This window comes from Phocoena phocoena, chromosome 8 (assembly GCF_963924675.1).
Source record: "Phocoena phocoena chromosome 8, mPhoPho1.1, whole genome shotgun sequence".
In the NCBI taxonomy this organism is placed as follows: domain Eukaryota; kingdom Metazoa; phylum Chordata; class Mammalia; order Artiodactyla; family Phocoenidae; genus Phocoena; species Phocoena phocoena.
Genome location: NC_089226.1, coordinates 69,052,836 through 69,076,015, shown reverse-complemented (window position 1 = coordinate 69,076,015; position 23,180 = coordinate 69,052,836). Strand labels below are relative to the sequence as shown.

General features: G+C 36.2%; 2 protein-coding genes across 3 annotated transcripts in view; one reads left to right on the top strand and one right to left on the bottom strand.

Annotated features, from left to right (window-relative positions):
- PDE3B (phosphodiesterase 3B) overlaps window positions 1-23,180 on the bottom strand; it is a 173,266-nt gene that overhangs the window by 13,654 nt on the left and 136,432 nt on the right. For both annotated transcript variants that reach the window (XM_065881701.1, XM_065881702.1), the window contains exons 9-13: window positions 18,975-19,126; window positions 17,753-17,890; window positions 16,648-16,759; window positions 13,552-13,665; window positions 2,420-2,619 (exon numbers count right to left, since the gene is read on the bottom strand). In XM_065881701.1, the coding sequence (XP_065737773.1) occupies window positions 2,420-2,619; window positions 13,552-13,665; window positions 16,648-16,759; window positions 17,753-17,890; window positions 18,975-19,126 (716 nt within the window). The remainder of the gene's footprint in view (window positions 1-2,419; window positions 2,620-13,551; window positions 13,666-16,647; window positions 16,760-17,752; window positions 17,891-18,974; window positions 19,127-23,180) is intronic.
- Window positions 3,014-3,283, top strand: LOC136127138 (dynein light chain 1, cytoplasmic-like). Its single transcript, XM_065882571.1, has one exon. It carries the CDS (start codon window positions 3,014-3,016, stop codon window positions 3,281-3,283), a length of 270 nt encoding a protein of 89 aa, XP_065738643.1.

The following is a 23,180-nucleotide window of genomic DNA, read 5'->3' as shown; positions in this document are numbered from 1 at the left end:
GCTATATATTGGGTTGGCCAAAAACTTCGTTAGGGTTTTTTGTAAGATGTTATGGAAAAACGCAAATGAACTTGTTGGCTAACCCAATATATGTCTGGGGAAAGAGCACTCTGGGCAGAGAGAACAGAAACTGACCAGGTTCTTAGAAAGGGAGTGTGCCAGCACATGGAAGGAAACAGCAAGGAGGCCAGTGAGGCTAGATCTGAGTGAATTTAAAAAGGAGAATTACTGGGGTCTAAATGGTGTAGGGCCTTCTGAGCCACTGTAATGACTGTCTTTTACTAGGAGTGAGGGCTTGGAACAGAGAGTGATGTAATGCACGTTTAAACAGGGCCACTCTGGCTGCTATGTGTTGAAACCAGACTGAAGGGGAGCAGGAAGTAAGCAAGGAGACTAGGTAAAAGGCTACACTTTTTCATAGCTGAACTCTGATCAATTTCCTTTCCAGTCCAGCCCTTTCCATTGCTTCATCTCTTGGCAGTTCTTAACAATGAGAATTTAGAAATAACACATTGTTACTGATTGAGTCCAGACTTCATGTTTGTATTTTGATCAGGACAACAGTTTTGAGTATACAACTTATATAAATTACATTCATGTGTCATTGTTTTCAATTATCTGCATGCAAGACAACACTAGTATTCACTAACTTGTAATATCCTTGAAGAAGAGGTAATAACCAAGTCTGACTCACCTATACTCAAAGCTAATAAAGAGAGAATGAAAGCACAGGGTGGAGTAGAATAGTAAATAATTTCTGTCTACATGATAATCTGATTCAGTAGAAAACTTTCCAAATGTTATCTCTTTTAGTCATATCAGGTACATATTTTGAGGTTCAGAAAGATAAGGGTTACTTGCCTAATGTCACACAGCTAATAGTAGGTAACCAGAAATTAAACTCAGGTCTCTCAATCCGAAGACCAGTACTTTTTCCACTGTACCACTACTGCCCAGGTCTGTGACTTGCCATAGGACTAGGATTGTGAAGTGCTAGGCTAGAGAAAACGGGCATCTGGTTCTTGCAGAATGGGACTGCAAATGAGGAAATGTGTTCCTTAGTGGGAAATTTCTCCCAAAGCAATTCTTAGAAAGTGGAAAAATATTAATATCTAGATTGAAATTCATTTAAAAGTTACCTGTGGAAATCATGAGCTATGAAGAGATGAAGTCTAACTGGAGAAAATGAATTACATAGCACTTTTTTTTTTTTTTTTTACATAGCACTTTTAATCTCTCTCTCTCTCTGAATCCTATTCTTGTTCTGGGTAGAGAATCTATCTCCTATATTTTAAGCAGTGGGAGTGTGTCAGAGAAATGAGAAAAGGAACACAGAGAATGGCTATAAAAGATGAAAGAATCAGAACTGAGTTTTGAACACAGAGCAACAAAGTGAGGAAGTAAGATGAATTCAGCAAACAGTCATTGACAACTTGCTCTTTGTAAGGCAGGCAGGCAGAAATACAAAGCTGACATTTCAGGAATCACCAGCCTAAACAAAAATTCACAACCACACTAAATTCTGCTTAAAACCAATAGTCATCCCTTAGCATCTGCAGGGAATTGGTTCTAGGACCCCTGCAGATGTTCAAGTCTATTAATAAAATGATGTAGTATTTTCATACAACCTACGCACATCCCCTGTACACTTTGAATCTTCTCTAGATTACTTATAATACCGAATACAATGTAAATAGTTGCCAGTGTGCAGCAAATTCCAAGTTTTGCTTTTTTTGGAACTTTCTGGAATTTTTAAAATTTTCAAATACTTTTGATCTGCAGTTGATCGAATCCATGCAGGCAGAAACCCTGGATGTGGAGGGCTGACTGTATCTAGTTCCAAGTCCTAATGTTTAAAGTCATCGCAATTACAATATCCGTTTGTTGGGGACTCCTACCTCTTATGCAAATTGTGACCCTAAAGGAATCTTGCACCTTATCAGCTGTACTGAATACAAAAATAATGTACTAGAAGATTTTTTACATATATGAATACATGCAGACCTAAGAGACTGCATATTATGGTATGTCTTAGAGAAAAAAAGAGGACAACAACAAAAATAATAACAGTTCTCAGTCATTATAGCTTTTAGGCATATGAAGGATCTTGCTAGAAGGAAGAGTAAGTCTTACATCTAGTCAAAGTCTTATCAATTTGATCAAAGGCAAAGATATTGACAGCGAAGACTCCAGAATTTCATAAAAGTAGCGAATTACTCTTTCAGGAACATTTTATTTATTTTCCAGCGGAAGATGATTTTTCCCTAATTCTTCAGCACAAGCACATGTCGTATCACTGCCGTGTGTTATTATCCAACGGCCAAATGATTCAACTGAAGAATGGTTTCCAAAGTGAAATGCAGCATGGCTGTAAAATTTCAGAACCACTCCTTAAACTTTCTGAAAAAGTAGTTCCTACCTGAGGGGCATTTGTAGCCACTAGAAATGCATTTGTCCGCCCTGGGTGGTCGTAATCATGCATGGCAGCTGCCACGTACAGAGCCATCAATTCCAATGCAGGAATGTTTGAAGACAGGCAGCCATAGCTCTCATCTGGAATACAGCAACTCCTCGAAGAAATGTAAGCAATTCGCCCAGGGTTAATTCTACCATTAGAATCTGAGGAAAAAGCAAAATAAACCAGCATTACACATAATAACCTCACGAGGAGGCTAAGAAGGAGATTCCCACAGGTGATATCATTATTTATCTTACTTGTTGACTTACCTAAGAAATAGACTCTATTTGTAAACATGGACATAAAATAGTATACTATTTCCAACATACATGCTAATAGAGAGGAATAGTGTTAAACACGACCCTGAAGTCACTCACTTTACAGGACATGACAGGATTCTCATGATGCTGTTACTCAAGCTCGTGATAATTTTTAAAACCTCTGATAGATGCACCGTGGCTTCGGTAGGGATCGCTACTCTCAAAGGGTCTGAGCCTCGCCAGGCCCTCCCCCAGGAGACCGTCGCAGTGGGCCAGACCCTGCTCTTAGGTAACCATGCGTGACCGAAAGGCTGTGATCAAAAATGCCGATATGTCGGAGGAGATGCAACAGGGCTCGGTGGAGTGTGCTACTCAGGCATTGGAGAAATACAATATAGAGAAGGACATTGCGGCCCATATCAAGAAGCAGTTTGACAAGAAGTATAACCCCACCTGGCATTGCATCGTGGGGAGGAACTTCGGTATTTATGTGACACATGAAACCAAACACTTCATCTACTTCTACCTGGGCCAAGTGGCCATTCTCCTGTTCAAATCTGGTTAAAAGCATGGACTGTGCCACACACCCAGTGATCCGTCCAAAAATAAGGACTGCAACCTAAATTCCAAATACCAAGAGACTGAAATCTTCAGCTTTGCCTAAGGGAATACCTCGATCTTTATTGTGTTGTTTTGTACAGGGCATTCTCTGTACTAGTTTGTTGTGGTCATAAAGCAGTTAGCAAAACAGCTTACATTTGTATTTTCTATTCCATACCTCTCTGCCCCATGTTTTTTCTCTTCAAAATCCATTCCTTTAAAGAAATAAATGTGTTGGAGAAGTGTGCATTTAAAAAATAAAAATAAAAAAGCCAAACCTCTGATTTTCTAAACATTTGTTATTTAATGGTTAGATATAATGGCCGGGGTAACAGGAAAAACCAACCTGGAGAATAACATTTCATGAAATAGTATAGAGACTTAGGAATTTAATATATTAACAAAGTAAGCGATTCAACATAGATGCTTTTCAAATCTTATCCAGATAGATTACCTTTCATTTGTAACCCTGACTACAACCCTTCTTCCTCTTCTTTTTCCTTCCATGAAGCCCCTTATAAAATACTGTAAAGAAGAACTATGAAAACTGAAAAGGCATGGAAAACTGAGGAATGACTCAGTCAATATAACTCTTTTTATCTTCTAGTTAGAAACAGTGTTTTCACTATCAGCACTGTGCTTTTGGTGTCCTTAATATCTTACATTTGTTTCTTCCTTTTTTGTAATTGGGTGGCTGTCTCCATTTAGATAGTCACTAGATTGTTTTTGCTAAAGGGATCTTAAAGTATTAAGAAGGAAATAATAAACTATATTGAGAGTAGACAGCAAATAAAACCACAAAGATATTAGAGAGATACTAAATTTCATTGGTGTGTTCACCAGTGGAAACTCAGAATAATGCCCTGGCTTGTCAAAGTCCAAAAGGACTTTATCATAATTTAGTTCACTCAATATCTGCAATCACAAGAATGTTTTAACATAATGACTTTAACACACACTATTGATCATTATAAAGATACCTAATTATTTTCATGCTGTTTATATTTTGTATCTAAATTGAGTTTTAGAATTACCCACACTAGAGTTACTTTAAAAAATAATTATAAAAAGCAAAAACAAGACAGTTAAATGTATGGATAAAGATATATTTAATTCTGATAAGATTTTAATTACCAATATCAGAGTCAATAACTTCAATTTTTCCTGCATTATATGCGTTCTGTATTTCCCCTAGAATTTAAAATATATACATAAAATACCAAAAATGGCCAAAAAATCCTTTTAAACTCAATAATTACTTAGAATTGACATATTAGGATCTTAATACATTAGTTTGTATATACTTAACATTAGTAGTATAAAAATTAGTACTATAAAAAAGAAAATAGATGGCAAGGACAACTAAACATAACTACTGTAGATCTCATTTAAAAAGAGGCCTCACGGGACTTCCCTGGCAGTCCAGTGGTTAAGACTTCGCCTTCCAATGAAGGGGGTGCGGGTTCAATCCCTGATAGGGGAGCTTAAGATCCCACATGCCAAAAAACCAAAACATAAAACAGAAGCAATATTGTAACAAATTCAATACAGACTTTAAAAATGGTCCACATCAAAAAAAAAAATCTTTAAAAAATTAAATAAAATAAAAGCAGGCCTCAGTAAAAGGCATCCAGATTGAAAAGGAGGAGGTAAAACTACCTCTATTTGTAAATGACATGATTGTATACAGAAAAATCCTTAAAAATCCACTGGAAAGGGCTTCCCTGGTGGCGCAGTGGTTGAGAGTCCGCCTGCCGATGCAGGGGACACGGGTTCGTGCCCCGGTCTGGGAAGATCCCACATGCCGCGGAGCGGCTGGGCCCGTGAGCCATGGCCGCTGAGCCTGCGCGTCCGGAGCCTGTCCTCCGCAACGGGAGAGGCCACAACAGTGAGAGGCCCGCGTAACGCATAAAAAAAAAAAAAAAAAAAAAAATCCACTGGAAAACTTAGAACTAATAAATGAGACCATAAAGGTTGCAGGGTACAAGATCAATATGCAAAAAATCAATTTTATTTCTTCACACTAGGAATGAATAATCAGAAAATGAACCCAAGAAAGCAATTCCATTTACACTAGCATCAACAAGAATAAAATACTTAGGAATAAATTTAACAAAAGAAGTGCAGAACCAGTATTCTGAAAACTAAAAAATATTGTTGAAAGAAATTAAAGAAGACTTAAATAAGTAGAAAAATACCCATGTTCATGGTTCAGGGAACTTAATATTGTTAAGATAGCAATACTCCCCAAAATGATCTATGGTTCAACACAATCCCTACCAAAATCCCAGCTGGCTTTTTTGGTACAAGAGCTATATAAGCTGGCCCTAAAATTCATATGGAAATGCAAGAGATCCAGATTAGCCAAAACAATCTTGAGGAAGAAGAATAATTTCGAAGTTTACTACAAAGCTTTAGTAACAAAGATTGCGTGGTACTGGCATAGGATAGACACACAGATCAATGGAATAGAATTGAGAGTCCAGAAATAAATCCTCACATATACGGTCAATTGCTTTTGGACAAGCGTGCCAAGACCTCGTTGAGAGCCAACTATGCCCTGTGTGATGCAAGGCACATTCATACATGTTTCATTTAATGCTCACATCTTAAAAGGTAGAAACTGATTTCATAACATTTAAGAGCCAACCATGTACAGAATATATAAAGAAAATTTTTCAACAAATGGCGCTGGGACAACTAGATATCCATGTGCTAAAGAATGAATGTTGGACCTCTTCCTTATTTCATCCCCCCAAATTAGCTCCAATGGATCCTAGACCTAAACTTAAGAGCTAGCTATAACTATGAAACTCTTGGAAGAAAACATGGTAAATCTTCATGACCTTGAGTTACACAAACCCTTCTTAGATATGACACCAAAAGCATGAGTAATGAAAGAAAAAATAAGATAAATTAAACTTCATCAAAATTAAAAGCTTCTGTGCTTCAACAGACCATCAAAAAAGTGCAAAGACAACACAATGTGAGGAAATAGCAAATCATAAATCTAATAAGATACTTGTATCCAGAATATATAAAGAACTTCTACAACTCAGTAATGAAAAGACAAACGACCAAATTTTTAAATGGACAAAGAAGATTTACAAATGGCCCATAACAACATGAAAAGTTGCTCAATGTCACTAGCTATTAGGGAAATGCGAATCTAAAAACCCACAGTGAGATACCACTTCACACCTACTAGAATGGCTATCAAAAAGATAGATAATAACAAGAAATTGGAACCTTCATACGTTGTGTGTGGGAATGTAAAATAGTGCAGCCACTTTGGAAAATAGTTTGGCAGTTCCTCCAAATGTTAACCACAGAGTCACCTTATGACCCAGTAATTCCATAAAACTAGGTATATGGCCAAGAGAAATGAAAACATATACCCACACAAAAGCTGGCAGAATATTCATAGCAGCATTATTCGTAACACCCCAAAAGTGGAAAGAACCCAAATTTCCATCAACTGCATAATGACTGGTAGAAGAGTGAGAAAGAGGCAGAAAAAAATGCTTAATATATAAAATAAATATCAATATATATCAAAGCAATGAGGAAAATACATGGCTATTATAGACTTCATTTCTGTGACTGGTCACATAGCTGTGTTTGGGATTCAATCATTTTCTTATTTCACTACCCATCCCTCATTCCCTTTTTGCTCAGCCAGCATCTCTACTGATTATGGTTCTTTGCGCAGTGGGATGACCCATACTTTCAGGGTTCTGTACTATTAGTGACCCTTATGGCACTGGATTACTGCAGTTTTTCATTATCTTTTGTCACTGGACATAGGAGTACCAAAAAGGTCAGAGAATCCCCTGGGTTCCTAACATACATCCTCCCATGTGTAGTAGGAACCCTATTTTTTCTTGATAATGAGGATCAGACAGGATCAATCACCTGACCTTGTACAGAATCCTCCTCCTGTCTACTGGTTCAAAGGCATGGAGAACACAAAGTGGCCAGATGTCAGTCTCAGTTTACAGTTTCCCTTTTATGTGTCCTCTATTGAAAGCATTTTTCCTTGGGAACTAAGGTGTGTACGCCAAGTTTTTGTTTGTTTTGGTGGGGTTGGGGGAGAAGCAAAAATTTTCTAAGTGGATCGTTTGAGGTAACAGAAAAAACCCTCCTAATCCCACTCTTTGATTCACAGATTTGTGTATTCTTGAAATAGGAGAAATGGTACCATATACTGGTCACTGGTTCAGAAAATAAACCACATTTTGTGGGACAGCACCTTAGCCCCACAAAATGTTTTCACCTAACAGGTGCCCCAACTGAGTCTTCAGTATGTCATTCTCTCAGGCCAGCTGTGGGATGACAAAGTTCATGAAAAGATCAGTAAATTCTGTGAGCATGAGCCCCGTGCAACAATCTTTTGAGGCAAAAATGAGTTCCTTGATATGCAGTACTGTATATAATAAGCCAATGGTGAATAAGGCATTCACTAAGTTCATAGATGGTGATGGTGAAGCACTATAGACAGTAAAAGTAAATCCATACACAGAGTAAGTGAGAACAAAAGTTGTCTCTTCTATAAGACAAGGGATCCAATATAATCAACCTACTACTACCAGATAGATGACTGGATATTCCCCCAGGGAATGGTGCTAGATCAAGGGCTCACCATTAGTTTCTCCTATTGCCAAGCTGGGCACTCAACAGAAGCCAGGGTCAGGTCAGCCTCAGTGAGAGGAAGTCCATGTTGCTAAACCCATACATAATCTCCATTCTTGCCATCTTGGCTATTGTGTTTATAAGCCCATCAAATGAAAACGGGAGTAGCTAAGGAAAAGAGTCTGATTGATAATCAAGAGAAGAGGTCATTTTGACTACTTGATTATTGAGAGCCTCTTTTGCAGGGAATGCTCTTTGGGAAGTGTATTAGTTAGGGTTGTACAGAGAAGTGGAACCAACAGTGTGTGTGTTTGTGTGTGAGAGTGTGTGTGTGTGTGTGTCTGTGAGAGAGAGAGAGAGAGAAAGAGAGAGAGAGAGATTTTAAGGAATTGGCTCATGTGAATATGGGGGATGGCAAGTCCAAAATCTGCAGTATGGGCTAGCAGACTGAAGAACCAGGTAAGAGTCAATGCTGCAGTTCAAGTATGAAGGCTGTCTGCAGGCAGAATTCCTTCTTTCTTGGAGGAAGTCAGTCTTTGTTCTATTAAAGCCTTCAACTGATTGGATGAGGCCCACCCACATTATGGAGAGCAATCTGCTTTACTCAAAATCCACTGATGAGTTAATCTCATCTAAAATACAGCCTCACAGAAACATCCAGAAAAATATTTGACCAAATGTCTGAGCACCATGGTTCAACCAAGTTGACACATAAAATCAACCATTACAGTAAGCATTCACATGGGAAACACATATCCTCCACTCTGAGAAGTCTAGCCACAAATCTCTTTCCCAGAACTCCTTATCACCAATTTTCCAATCTTTTTCCTTCTAAAACTCTAAGTATCCAAGCAAGCTATTACCCACGGGCCATGTATCTGTGTAGATCCTTTCTCCTGGTCATCTCTCTCTCTAGGCCAAATAAACAAGCAGATTTACTGCCTGATGTTCTGCCTACTGATTGGATTTACCTTCCCCTTTTTATCCTTCAAAGGATACCTTTGAGAGTCTATAAAGCTGTAGTCATCCACTTTCAGGAGGTACTGACTGGTATATGGGACAAAACAATCTAGAAACCAGGTCTTTTCTCCTTCAGTCACCCGGTCATGGGTAATTCCCCATGAAGCCATATGGATTAAGGAAGAGTGCCAGCGTGTTAGCAATAGCTGCCATAGGAATCTGAGTTCGTATTTGGAGTCTCCTGTTCCTTCAGGGGCAGCTCAAAACTAACCTTGTATTTAATATTTCCTCTTGATGACTGAGTGCTACTGTACATGCCAACTTAGGAGAGTCAGAGGGCCCAAGTTTATGACAGGCAGGTCATGTGGTAACAGTGCACATGGTCTAATATTCAAACTCTATCAGAGCCCAGTAACAATCTAGCAGCTGTTTTACAAAAAGAACAGTTATCCGAGGAAGAAGGATGGGCACTGCCTCAAAATCCTAAGGATTTATACTATGATTCCCTTGTAGTGATCTTCTATAACTCCACAGAGGATCCCTACCTGCCAAAGACACGCTGAAAACTGCTGGATGTGTTGAGGGTCATATTGCCAAGTGTCCAAGCAGCTTACACTACCCTGAAACTGCCTCACATGATTCTCCTGCTCTGAGTTGCACATAAAATTCATAGCCTTAGAGTTCATGGGTTGGAGCAGCAGTATCGAGATATTGTAAATTTGCCTTTAGAATCCAAAGAACACTCTAGGTAGAGAATTCAAAATCATTGTCCCTAACCTTGGAGAGGATACCTCAACGTATCCTAGACCACCAGATTCCTAATAACTTCACTGAGGTAGCAAATCTCTGAATTTTCGTGCAAGTTCTCTCATTTCTCTTCCTCTGGCACTCTTATCAAGGTATCTAGGATATTTGCTACATCTTGCACAGTAGAGCTATTCAGCATTATCTGGTCATTATACTGGACCACTTTGATACCTTATGGGACTAGGCTAGATTATAACAGAATGGGAGACTTGATATAGCCCAGAACTAGGATGATGAAAGTGTACTGCTATGCCTGCCAGATGAGAAAGTAAATGTCTTCTTGTGGATTCTGCTAACAGGTATAAAAAAAGAAACATTTCTCCAGATTAACAGCTGTGTACCAAATAGGATGAGTAGGGTTGACTTATTCAAAAATTCGTATCTGGAACAGCTGTGACAACTGGAGTCACCACCTGATGAAGTTTAGAATAATCCACCATCATTTTTCAAGATCCATTCATCTTGTGTAAAAGCTAAAGTACCACAGGTCAAATAGCAATGTGATGGAAATCATCACTCCTGCATTTATTAAGTATTTGATGGTGGCACTAATTTTGCAGTCCATCCAGAAATAAGGTACTGCTTTGGTTCACTATTTTGCTAGAATGAGGCAGTTTCAAGAGATTTCACTTGACCCCTCCTACCATGATGGTCCTCTCTGCAGAGATCAAGGAATTAATGGAGAGATTCTGCCAGTTGCTAAATATGTTTATTCCAACTGTGCATTCCAAAAATGGGTGGGTTCAGGGAACTACCACTATGAGATGGACCCAGGCCAAAAGTCCTTTTATCATCTAAATTCCGTAAGCCCCTACTATGATTGGTGGGCCAGTGTGGTAGTTTACCCTCCAGGAGTTAGCGTTGCAATGTATTTCTCAACACTGATGAAGGGGGACACTTCTGAGGGACATGGTTAGGTATGGGTGGGAAGACTACATGACCAATCCATTTCAGTATCTTATCAGTGTAAGCCTTTGAATTCCTTCCTCCACAGTGTATCAGGAAGTTGTGACACCTCAATTTCTCTTAATGCCTAGATTTCAGACAATGAATGGAGCAAACTGTTAGGGCCACTGCCGAACACTCAAGCTAATGTCCTGAATCCAGAATCTCTAACAGGTACACCTATATCAATAAATTCAGAATGATCAACCATTACCTTCCTTTCCCTTGCTGTAACACTTTAAATCCATTCCCACATATGTTCTTCAGGTTTCTGCCAATATAAATTTAGGAAATTATTCTGGTGTTCAGACTTAGATCCTGGCAGATATGAGTTTAATTATGGATCACAAAGAAATGAGAGGTGGTGGGACTGGATTTAGAGGTGAAATAACATTCCCCTACAAGTCAAGAATCTCAGGTGAGGTTGTTACAAGGTCTTCAGGCAACCAACACAAGGAGAAATGATTGTTTCTCAGCAGGGAGGTACAGCAAGATTTGAGGGGTTCAGGGTAATCAGATTTACTGAAATCTACTCAAATATTCCCCTTCCAGTTATCAGGGTCCTTTCTTTCCCAATCAATACCGTAGTTCTAACATAAGAGGCTTAGTGAGGCCATGAATTCAACTTGAATTGTATTTCAGGTAACTTCAGGATCAGACTTTGGATTATGTTTTCAGTAGTTATGATCGTACTACTATAAAAATTAAGGAATCTTTTAGCTATCTGGTTCTCTAACCATTCATTAAAACTCTAAACGTGTCATTTCATTTCTTTTTTTTTAATTGAAATATAATTGACACAAAGCACTGTGTAAATTTAAGGTATACAAGGTGTTGATTTGATACATTTGTATGTTGCAATATGATTACCACCCGGAGCGTTAGCTAACCCCTCACTACACCACATAATTATCATTTCTTTTTTGTGGCGAGAACAATTAAGATCTAGTCTCTCAGCAACTTTGAGCTTTGTAATATAGTACTGTTGACTATAATCATTATGCTGTGCATTAGCTCTCCAGAACTTGTTTATCTACTAGTTCCAAGTTTGTACCCTTAAACAACATATCACCAATTCCCTCACCCATGGCCTGTTTTTACAAGTTCAACATTTTTAGGTTCCATATATAAGTGATATCATAAAGTATTTGTCTGACATTTCATTTAGCATAATAATGCCCTCAAGCCCATCCATGTTGTTGAAAATGACAGGATTTCCTTCTTTCTCATGGATGAATAATATTCCGTTGTGTGTGTATACACACACACACACACACACATTCTTCATCCATTCATCCATTGACAGACAAGTGATTTCCATGTCTTGGCTATTGTGAATAATGATGCAATAAACATGGGAGTGTGTATATCTCTTTAAACTTCTGCTTTCATTTCCTTTGGATATATACCCAGAAATTGCTAATTCATATGATAGTTCTATTTTTATTTTTTTGAGGAATCAGAATCTCCATACTGTTGTTCACAGTGGCTGAACCAATTTACCTTCCCTTCAACAGTGCACAAGTGTTCCCTTATATCCACATCCTGCCCAAGACTTACCTCTTGCCTTCTTGATGACAGCCATTCTAACAAGTGTGAGGTGATATCCCATTGTGGTTTTTTTTTGCAGTACGCGGGCCTCTCACTGTTGTGGCCTCTCCCGTTGCGGAGCACAGGCTCCGGACGCGCAGGTTCAGCGGCCATAGTTCACGGGCCAAGCCGCTCTGCGGCATGTGGGATCTTTCTGGACCGGGGCACGAAACCACGTCCCCTGCCTCGGCAGGTGGACTCAACCACTGCGCCACCAGGGAAGCCTCCCATTGTGGTTTTGATTTACATTTCCCTGATGATTAGTGAGGCTGAGTACCTTTTCACGTACCTGTTGGACATTTGGATGTCTATTTTGTTTCTCTGCCCATTTTTAAAAATTGGATTTTTTTTGGTTATTGAGTTGTACAAGTTCTTTATGTATTTTGGATATTAACCCCTTACCCAGTATATGGTTTGCAAATATTTTCTCCCATTCTGCAGGTTGCATTTTCATTTTTTAAATTGTTTCCTTTGCTGTGTAGAAGCTTTTTAGTTTGATGTAGTCACACTTGTTTATTTTTGCTTTTGTTGCTTACACTTTTGGTGTCATCATTTTTTTTTTCTATTAATTCTCCATTGCAATCAGAATAAGGCAGCACATCCCATAGTCCTTATAGTCTTTGTTTCTACCACAATTTTACATTTCAACAGCTACTTGGTCTCCCAAAGAAAGCTTTGTCTTCTACACATACTTGATTCCATAATATTGTGTATAAGGACTTATAGCATTGCTAGTAAGAACTCAGGAGGAAGTAAAGTGCATGGAAGAGAAAACAGGCATTGCCTTAGGGAATACTTAAATCATCTTGAATAGGCTGGTGGTAGAAAACTGCTGTCAAGGGTACTGCCAGTGAGGGCTCAGAGGAACCCATAATTGGAAACTAGAGGAAAGAGGAAGATTCTATGAAGATTCTAAACATGTCCACTTTTGTTGGGAATGTCATATATTTTAAATTTACATGATACACCTAAAACAAAAAAACTAAGAATTGAAAGAAAAGCAAATAAATGATTATCATAATATTCAGGATATTGGCTACCTCAGTGAAGAAGGCAGCACTGTGGGACACAGAAAAGAAACATGGTAGGTTGAGTAGTACTGAATCTTAACCTCACTTTTAAGACGGGTAGTGGGTTTCCTAATTTGCATGTCATTATTCTTCAAAATTTACATAGTCCTTTATATATACCAAAGTTTACTTAATAAAACTTTTAAGAGAACAGAGATAATGAAATGAGATAGTATGATTTATTATTCCTAATCAAATAATTAAAGGAAAGATTTATAGAAGGAAGTACCTGTTTCATTTCCCGCTCCATGATCATTGTGGATCTGCTGTAAACCAGGAATTGGCCGTGTTGTCAGATACCAAACAGCATGTAGGACATCTGTGGCATGTATACGATTGTGATCTAAAGTCACCAAAATGTTTTATAAAAATGATCATTCTGTTATTTTTAACATAGGACATTTTAAAAAGTACTTTCTAGTCATACTGTATCCTCATAAATAAAATATATGGCTTAGAATAATTTCCAACAATTATGTTTTTGTTTCATCTTATTTTGTAAAAGTTTATTGATGTGTTAAAAAGCTTTCTTTTAAAAACTTTCACATATACTATGAAAACATATTAAAGGAGTCAAAGAAAAGGCAGCATTACCAGGGTTAATTTACTTAAGGTTGCTTTTTTTTTTTTTTTCTGGCCAGTCTGCGAGGCTTGCGGGATCTTAGTTCCCAAACTAGGGTGGGTCCCTGCAGTGAAAGTGCCAGGGAAATCCCTACGGTTGCTTTTTGTGACTTTTAAAATTCCTTTAAAAAACTACAAATAGAACTACCATAAGACCCAGCAATCCCACTACTGGGCATATACCCTGAGAAAACCATAATTCAAAAAGAGTCATGTACCAAAATGTTCATTGCAGCTCTATTTACAATAGCCAGGACATGGAAACAACCTAAGTGTCCATCATCAGGTGAATGGATAAAGAAGATGTGGCACATATATACAATGGAATATTGCTCAGCCATAAAAAGAAACGAAATTGAGCTATTTGTAATGAGGTGGATAGACATAGAGTCTGTCATACAGAGTGAAGTAAGTCAGAAAGAGAAAGACAAATACCGTATGCTAACACATATATATGGAATTTAAGAAAAAAAAATGTCAAGAAGAACCTAGGTTTAAGACAGGAATAGAGACACAGACCTACTAGAGAATGGACTTGAGGATATGGGGAGGGGGAAGGGTAAGCTGTGACAAGGTGAGAGAGTGGCATGGACATATATACACTACCAAACGTAAAATAGATAGCTAGTGGGAAGCAGCCACATAGCACAGGGAGATCAGCTCGGGGAGGGTGGGAGGGAGGGAGACGCAAGAGGGAAGAGATATGGGAACATATGTATATGTATAACTGATTCACTTTGTTATAAAGCAGAAACTAACACACCATTGTAAAGTAATTATACTCCAATAAAGATGTAAAAAAAAAATTTAACTTAAAAATATGCAAATAGTGTCTCGGTTATGGAGACCCATGTTTGCAAACAAAACAATTTCTGCACAGAGGCACATAGAACAGTTAAAAATTCTGGATACTTGGACAGCTGCCTCGCCAGATAAGAAATAACTCTCTCTCAGGCCTGCTATAAGGATTACATGTTAAAAGGTATATACCTTTATATAAACATCCAGAATAGTGTCTGACATGTAGTATATGATCAATAAAACACTGGTTTACTGAAATACCACTATGTGAAAAGGCAAGACCTACAAGTGAAACCCAGCTTTGCTATTTCCAGTTTTATGATCTTGGGAAAGATACTTCTGAATTTTTACTTCTCACCTGTAAAAGGTAGATAATACAACCTTTCCAACAAAGATTAAATGAGATAACCTTTGTGAATCTAATGATTATAGTCATAGCTGATGTTTCAACAAATATTTAATGTGTACCTTCCATGTAGCATTAGCAAATGATACGATACTGAATGTTTAGACTATAGATATGATGTCAACCCACTAGGAGCTTATTATTAATACAATCATGACCTTTTATTGACCATTTACTATGTGCCATGAATTTTGATATGTGCTTTACATTATTATCACTACCTATGGGGTAGGTACTATTGTTATTCCCATTTATAAATTTGGAAACTAAAATTTAGATAAGTTAGGTCCCAGTGACTTTTTTTTTTTTTTTTTTGGCTGCTCAGCGCGGCACGTGGGATCTTAGTTCCCTGACCAGGGATCAAACCTGTGCCCCCCGCAGTGGAAACACATCGTCCCAACCAATGGACTGCCGGGGAATTCCCCAGAGGCTCTTGTCTTAACCAATATATCCTAATTGGAGGTGACCGTGAAAACTCCCCACCATGGCTTTCTTTTTTCCATCCCCCTGCCCTTGAAGTCCACCTTAAAATATCACTTTATTCCATTTATAAAATTCAGCCACTTTTCAAAATGCCTACTTTGTAAGTGGTAATTATAGTACATATAACACACATTAAATTATTAAGCATCACCATTATTTATGAGGCCAATTTAAGAATAATTTGCTCTCTCTATATTTCCCAAAAGTGTGTCCACCTGGAGGTAAACTGTAGAATGATCAACACATAAAATTGTACCTTTTCCTAATATAAAATTAAAATTCTATTGTATCATAAAATCAAATAGCCATTAAAAATTATTCCACAGGGAATTCCCTGGCGGTCCAGTGGTTAGAACTCCTTGCTCTCACTGCCGAGGACCAAGGTCAATCCCTGGTCGGGGAACTAAGATCCCACAAGCCGTGTGGCCAAAAAACAAACAAAATTATTCCACAAATCAGGACACAGTTAAAAAATGAATTCTATGGATAAATTTTAAACATTTTAAAGTAAAGAAATTTATGAAACTCATGACTTAAAATTACCAAACATTTGAAAAGGTACTCATATGAATAATTGTTAACATAGAAAGATGTATACTATATTACATGAAAAAGCAGATTATAAATAGGTATTATGATTCACTTCATAAAAAATAAGTATGTATAAGAAAAAGTCTTGAAGGATATATACCAAAATGGGTTTTTTTGGGTTTTGTTTTTAATTGTTTGGCTGCACCGCATGGCCTGTTCCCTGACGGGGGATCGAAACCACACCCCGTGCATTGGGAGCATGGAGTATTAACCACCAATCCTCCAAGGAAGTCCCTTACCAAAATGTTAACAGTAGTCAGTTAACTCTGGGTAGGAGGATGTAGATTTTCTTTTTAAATTACTATCTTCCAACTTTTCCAAACATGCAATTTTAAAAGTGTTTAAGGGACTATCTGAAGGGAATTTATAAAGAATTTCAAAACCAGTATTATTTCAACTTAAATCATATATTTTAATACTTACAAGGAATGTCTCGATAACCATTTTCTAATGCACGAAAGTAGTTCATGAATTGTAGAGTAGGAATTTTAAATATCTCCAATAAGCCAGTGTCTTGAAATAGGGTATACATAACCTACATGTCAATTAAAAGAAAGTTCGCTTTAAAAATCGGAATTTCTATTTCTAGTTGAATATGTTTTTGTGATTTGCATTTGGGAAAGTTAACCATGTATATGCCTTTAACTTAAGTAATTTATTAAAAACTTCCCTATAATGAATTCTTTCCGAAATATGAAAAAGGAAGATACTGCCCTAAAGCCCTTGAAAACCAAAGAATGATTATAATATCATGTCCCAGGTTTGAAATTTTTCCACTCTTCTCTTTAGCTTTTCATTCACAATTTATTGAAAGGCATATGAATTGTATTCTATTCTAGTCCTAGGTGTTAAAAGAAGTCAGGACAATATATTTATCACATTTCTGTCCCTAAAGAATTCAATGTGATAAATTGTGTGTCCTCCACATAATTTATCTTTATGTTCTCACATTTCATAAATAAGATACTTGGGAGTTAATGAGAGTAATATTTCAGGAAGGTTAATCTGATGCTGCTGTGTGGACCCACCAGGAAGAACTTTGAGTCTGGGTGGTAAAATGGAAATATTTTTCCATGGTTCTAGCATGAAATGGACCATTTGGCCTTGGGTAAAGCACAGGGAGGACCGGTGAAAACGATGAAGCATAAGTTTCAGTCCAAAGAACTAGATCACCTTTCATGTCCTTTTCAACCTCAAGATTTAATAAAAAGTAAATCTTTATTACTTCTTTAGTGTAAATTAAATCCCATTATTATGGGCAAATAAACTACTTTTCATATAAATATATATATAATTATGAAATACTTTATATACATAATAATATATTTGTTTATATATATATGGGTTTATATATCCAGGTTTCTCTTTTCAAATTTTCTATTGAAAATTTCATTTGTGAAAAAAAATAATTCAATGAACAATGTTGAACTTGTACCTAAACCAGTATTATACATCTTTAGATTTTGCTTTTTATAAAGATTCAAGAAAAAAGTAACTTATAATAAAGCAGCAGGGGTTTGAAACAAACCTGACTGAGGATCCTTCCTGATTTCTCTCCCATCTTTTCTACAAGTTCAAAAATTTGAAAATTCCAGTTACTCATATTTTCTATTAATGAGTCATAATCTTCTATTAAAATCAGGTCCCGTGATGCTTCTTGTTCAATCTGTACATGTAGGGGGAAAAAAAAAAAAAACCATACCAACTTAACCTTACTTTTTATAAATATTGTTAAATCCATAGCTAAATGAGAACACTTATAAATGAACACTATAAAAATGGTCAATATTATTTTCTATAATGGTTATTCTCAAATATAAACTGTACTTCCTATTAATTCTCTTTGTAGAATGTTATCTTCAGACAAATATAAACATGTCTTCTAGGCATCAAAAGACTTATTGGTCTTTACACTACTTTTATAAATAAGACTATTATATTTCCAAAACACTACACAAATCTAAAATCCATTATTTTCATTTTGGAAGTTACAGGTATCAAAGGATAATAGAAACTTATATCCTTAAACTGACATTTATTACTAGGATAACTTCCCAAAAGAAATGGATGGATTTTTTTTTCCCTAAAAAGCTTAGATTTTGAACTTTAAGAGCAAAAACAATATTAAGAACAAAAAACCCCCTACAATTATAAGTAGGTTATTTTCCTTGTTTTTAATGACTATGCACATACTTTATTTTTTCATATTTTAACACATACAATGAAGAAAAAATCAGCATAGAAAGTAATATATTGACTATAAAACCAAATAAATGTGTCCATTTTAAAATGAACGCACTTAGTTATTCTAGGATGATGAGTTTAAAAGTAATTATTTTTAACCCAAGGTTTTCTTTCTTTTTTTTGTTTTTAATAGGGGTATAGTTGATTTACAGTGTTGTGTTAGTTTCAGGTGTACAGCAAAGTGATTCAGTTATACATATACATATAGCTATTCTTTTTCAGATTCTTTTCCCATATAGGCTATTACAGGATATTGAGTAGCATTCCCTGTGCTATACTGTAGGTCCTGGTTGTTTATTTTATATATAGTAGTATGTATATGTTAATCCCAAACTCCTCATTTATTTAAAGAAACTCTATTTTCAGGTGTTAATAGTGACTTTTCAGTAAAAAATTTTTTTAAATCATTATATTAAAAACCTTGTTCTGGGCAAAAATAATAAGCTTAGTACTAACTAATAATATATTTCACCTTTACATAATCATATTGAAAATTTATCTTTTACATTTGGTTGCTCTTCATTCTGTGCCTCTTCTTTTAGGTGATTATCACCTTCCCAAAGTAATTTTCTGCAGTCTCTGTTCTCTGTTTCCATTTCTTGTTGAGCTTCCGTAAGGTTGAATGATGCTTTTGAGAAAACGGTATTGTCTTCATCACCTTTCAGAAAGTATTTAAAGTAATAAACAAGAATAAAACATGTCCTATATGAACAGTTTTATAAGAAGAATTTGTAAAAAGTATTCAGATAAATCGAACCATACTGGCACTCAATCTAAATTAATGACACAATTAAGTTGTATCTTGCTGGACCAGCTGGCCCAGGTACCTTGTGCTCAGGCAATATTTCACCTGATATAGCTACTCATGGATGAAAGAGAGGGTGGAAATTCATTATAAAAGTGAGAAACTGAAAATGTCAGTCCCTCTCAGTAGGAAATTTTTTTAAAACCAATTTCATGTAAACTACTTCTAATACCTGAAATTGTTTGAGTTTTGGATATGAAAATTCTAAACTCATAATTATGGATGAGATTAAGGCACATCTAAAAATTAGAACAATGTTATGAGTTGTGAGTTATTTCTCTACCAATGTGATTAGTAATACTCTTTTTCCCAAATTACATGGAAAAGGGAAGCAACATTGGTAGCTACATTTCATTCACTCATATGCAAAAAAATATTCATACTCGTTCTATTTGTAATATGCTAACCAGGAAACTTTCCCAAAACACACCAACAGTAGAATAAACAAACTGTAGTATATTCACACAATTGAACACTACAGAGCAAACAGAAGAAACTACAATCACATGCACCAATATGGATGATTTTTAAAAATACAATGTCAAGTTAAGGAAGCCAGACACAAAGGTATATACTCTACAATTCTCTTTATGAAAAGTTCAAAAACATATCAAAATTGACACACATGAGTATTGAAAGACAGGATCAACATTATCTTTGAGGGAGATTCCTGGAAGTGGGGCATGAGAGGAGGTGCTGGTAATATTTTGTTTGTTGATCTGGGTGCTGATTACATATGTATATTAGATGTATGAAAATTCGTCAAGCCACAGACCTAGGATTTATTTATTTTTCAATATGTAGGGATTTTTAAAAAAATAAAAGTGTTTTTAAGAGTATTCATTCGAGTTGACTTTCAGAAGAACTAGGTTGGTTGGTTGGTTGGTTGGTTGATTGATTGATTTATTGATTTCTATTGAAGTCTAGCTGATTTACAGTGCTGTGCCAATCTCTGCTGTACAGCAAAGTGACTCAGTTATACACATACAGATGTTCTTTCAGAAGAACTAGGTTTAAATCCTGATTTTTGTACTTAATAATGGCAAGCTTTCCCCCCTGTAGAATGTGGATAATAACACCTATTTTACTAGATGTTACACATAATAGGTGATCAATAACTGTCAGTCAAATCTGAACCTAACACACTGAATATACTAAAAAATCATTAACTGATCATGATCAGGAAGTATTACCCTTTGGAAAATATTACTTTTCAAATGTTTCCAAATAAACACACTTTATTTTAAGAAAATTTAAAAATTCAGATTATTCAACTGTTCTTGGTAAGTTAAGGCACTAACTACAATTATGTTCTAAAATAGCTGTCAATCCAAAAATTGTTGACATTTGAAGTACATGATTTACTTTTTAATGATCTAAATTCCTAATAACTGTATCTTACAGATAATAAGAAAAACAGATGAAATAAATATAGCAATTTCTTCTCCAAAGATGTCCACAGCACTATCTCTTATCCCACATGCATTCTTTTGAAATGTATTCTTATTGCTCCATCAAGAGAGCATTTATTTCCCAACCCCCTGGAATCTGGACAGGCCACATGACTGCTCTGATTAACAGAATATGACAGAAATGACAACTCTGTCTGGTCTGGGTTGAGCCATTAACTGGACTGGCAGCTTTCATAGCCTCCTCTTTTGGCCTCCAGCCAAAATGTTGGAAGAAGACCAGAGAAAGGTCATATGTAAATGGACTGGTCAATAGCCAGCAGACACATGAGACATCTTGGAAACTCAGTCCAATCAATCCTTTGGATGACTGTCACCCTTGCCAATATCTGACTGCAATTACATGACAGCCCTCAAGTGAGAATCTCCCAGCTGAGACCAGTCAATGCAAAGAACTGTGAGAATTAATAATCTGTTGTGGTTTTTAAAAGGCTTTATTGAGTATAATTACATGCCATAAAACCCACTCAGAGTAAGTGTATAATTCAATAATTTTAGAAAATTTAGACTTCTACAATATTCATGACAATCTAGTTTTTTTGTTTGTTGTTTTTTTGGCCCAGAATTTTTGTTATCATCATTATCTTCAAAACACCTGATTGCTTTGGTCTTTAGATTCAAAAAAGTCTTTTTTAATTAAAGTATAGTTGATTTACAATGTTGTGTTAATTTCTGCTGTACAGCAAAGTGATTCAGTTATACATATATATACATTATATTTTTATTTTTTTTATTTTTTGGCCACGCTGTGTGGCATGCAGAACCTTAGTTCCCTGACCAGGGATCGAACCCGAGCCCCCTGCAGTGGAAGTGTGGAGTCTTAAGCACAGGACTGCCAGGGAAATCCTACATTCATTTTAATATTCTTTTCCATCATGGTTTATCATAGGATATTGAATATAGTTCTCTGTGCTGTACAGTAGGACCTTGTTGTTTATCCATTCTATATATAATACTTTACATCTACTAACCCAAACCTCCCACCGCATGTCTCCCCCAAACTCCTCCCTCTTGGAACCCCAAGTCTGCTCTCTATGCATGACAGTCTAGTTTTAGAACATTCTCATCACCTCAAAAAGTACCCTTATGCCTATTTACAGTTCATCCTTATTTTCACCCCAGGCAACTGCTATTCTGATTATTGTCTCTATAAATTTGCCTTTTCTAGAATTTCATATAAATAGAATCAAACAATATATAATCTTTTTAGCTTAGTTTTTTTCACTTAGAATAATGTTTGGAAGTTTATCCACGTAGTAGCATGTATCAGCAGTTTGTTCTTCTTTTGTTAAACAGAATCCCATTGTATGGATATACCACGTGATATTTATTCATTTACAAGTTGATGGACATTTTGATCTTTTCCAGTTTAGCACTATCATGAATAATGATGTCATAAGCATTCATAATCCTGTCTTTGAGTGCTCATATGTTTTCTCTTGAGTAAATTCTTATCCATGTTACTGCTGGGTAATACGGTAAATTTATGTCTAACTTTTTTGTTTGTTTGTGTTTTGTGTTTTCTTTGGCCGCACCACATGTGGGATCTTAGTTCCCCAACCAGGGATCAAACCCACACCCCCTGCAGTGGAAGCACAGAGTCTTAACCACCAGACTACCAGGGAAGTCTCCATGTCTACCTTTTAAAGAAACTGTCAAAATGTTTTCCCAAGTGGGTTTACCATTTTACAATCCCATCAGCAATGCACAAGTTCCAATTTCTCTTCATCCCTGCCAACACTTGGTATTGTCTGTCTTTTTGATTATAGCTATTCTGGTTTGAGTTTACTGGTATTTCACTGTAGTATTAATCTGCATTTCCCTAATGACTAATGATGTTAATAATTTTTTCATGTGTTTACTACCCATTCATTTATATCCTTCATATCCTCCACCAAAAGTCTTTCACCAAAATATCTAAAATCTTTTGCCTGTGTTTTAATTGAGTTGGTTGAGTTACTATTGAGTTAAAGAGTTATATGTCATGGTTATAAGACCTTTATCAGATGTATAATTTGCAAATATTTTCTCCCAGTCTGTGGTTTGTCTTTGATTTTCTTATTGGTGTCTTTTGAAATCAGGTAGTATCAGTCCTCCAAATTTGTTATTTTCCAAATTGTTTTGGCTATTTAGGCCATTTGTATTTCCATGTAAATTTTAACACCAATTTGTCAATTTCTACCAAAATAAGCCTACTGGAATTTGATCAGAATTGCAATGAATTTACAGATCGATTTGGAAGAATAGCCTGTTGACAGTAGTGAGTGTCCCAATTTGTTTGCTATGCCTCTCAATTTATTTAGTTTCTTTAACTTTTCTTTAATTTTCTTTCTTTAGTTTTCTCAACAATGTTTTATAGATTTCGGTTTATAAATCTCCTAATTCTTTTGTTAAATTTATTTTAACTTTATTCTTTTTGATACTATTATGAATGGAAA

Excerpts from the sequence above, each read along its gene's own strand:
- LOC136127138 (XM_065882571.1), top strand. The coding sequence starts at position 3,014 with ATGCGTGACCGAAAGGCTGTGATCAAAAATGCCGATATGTCGGAGGAG.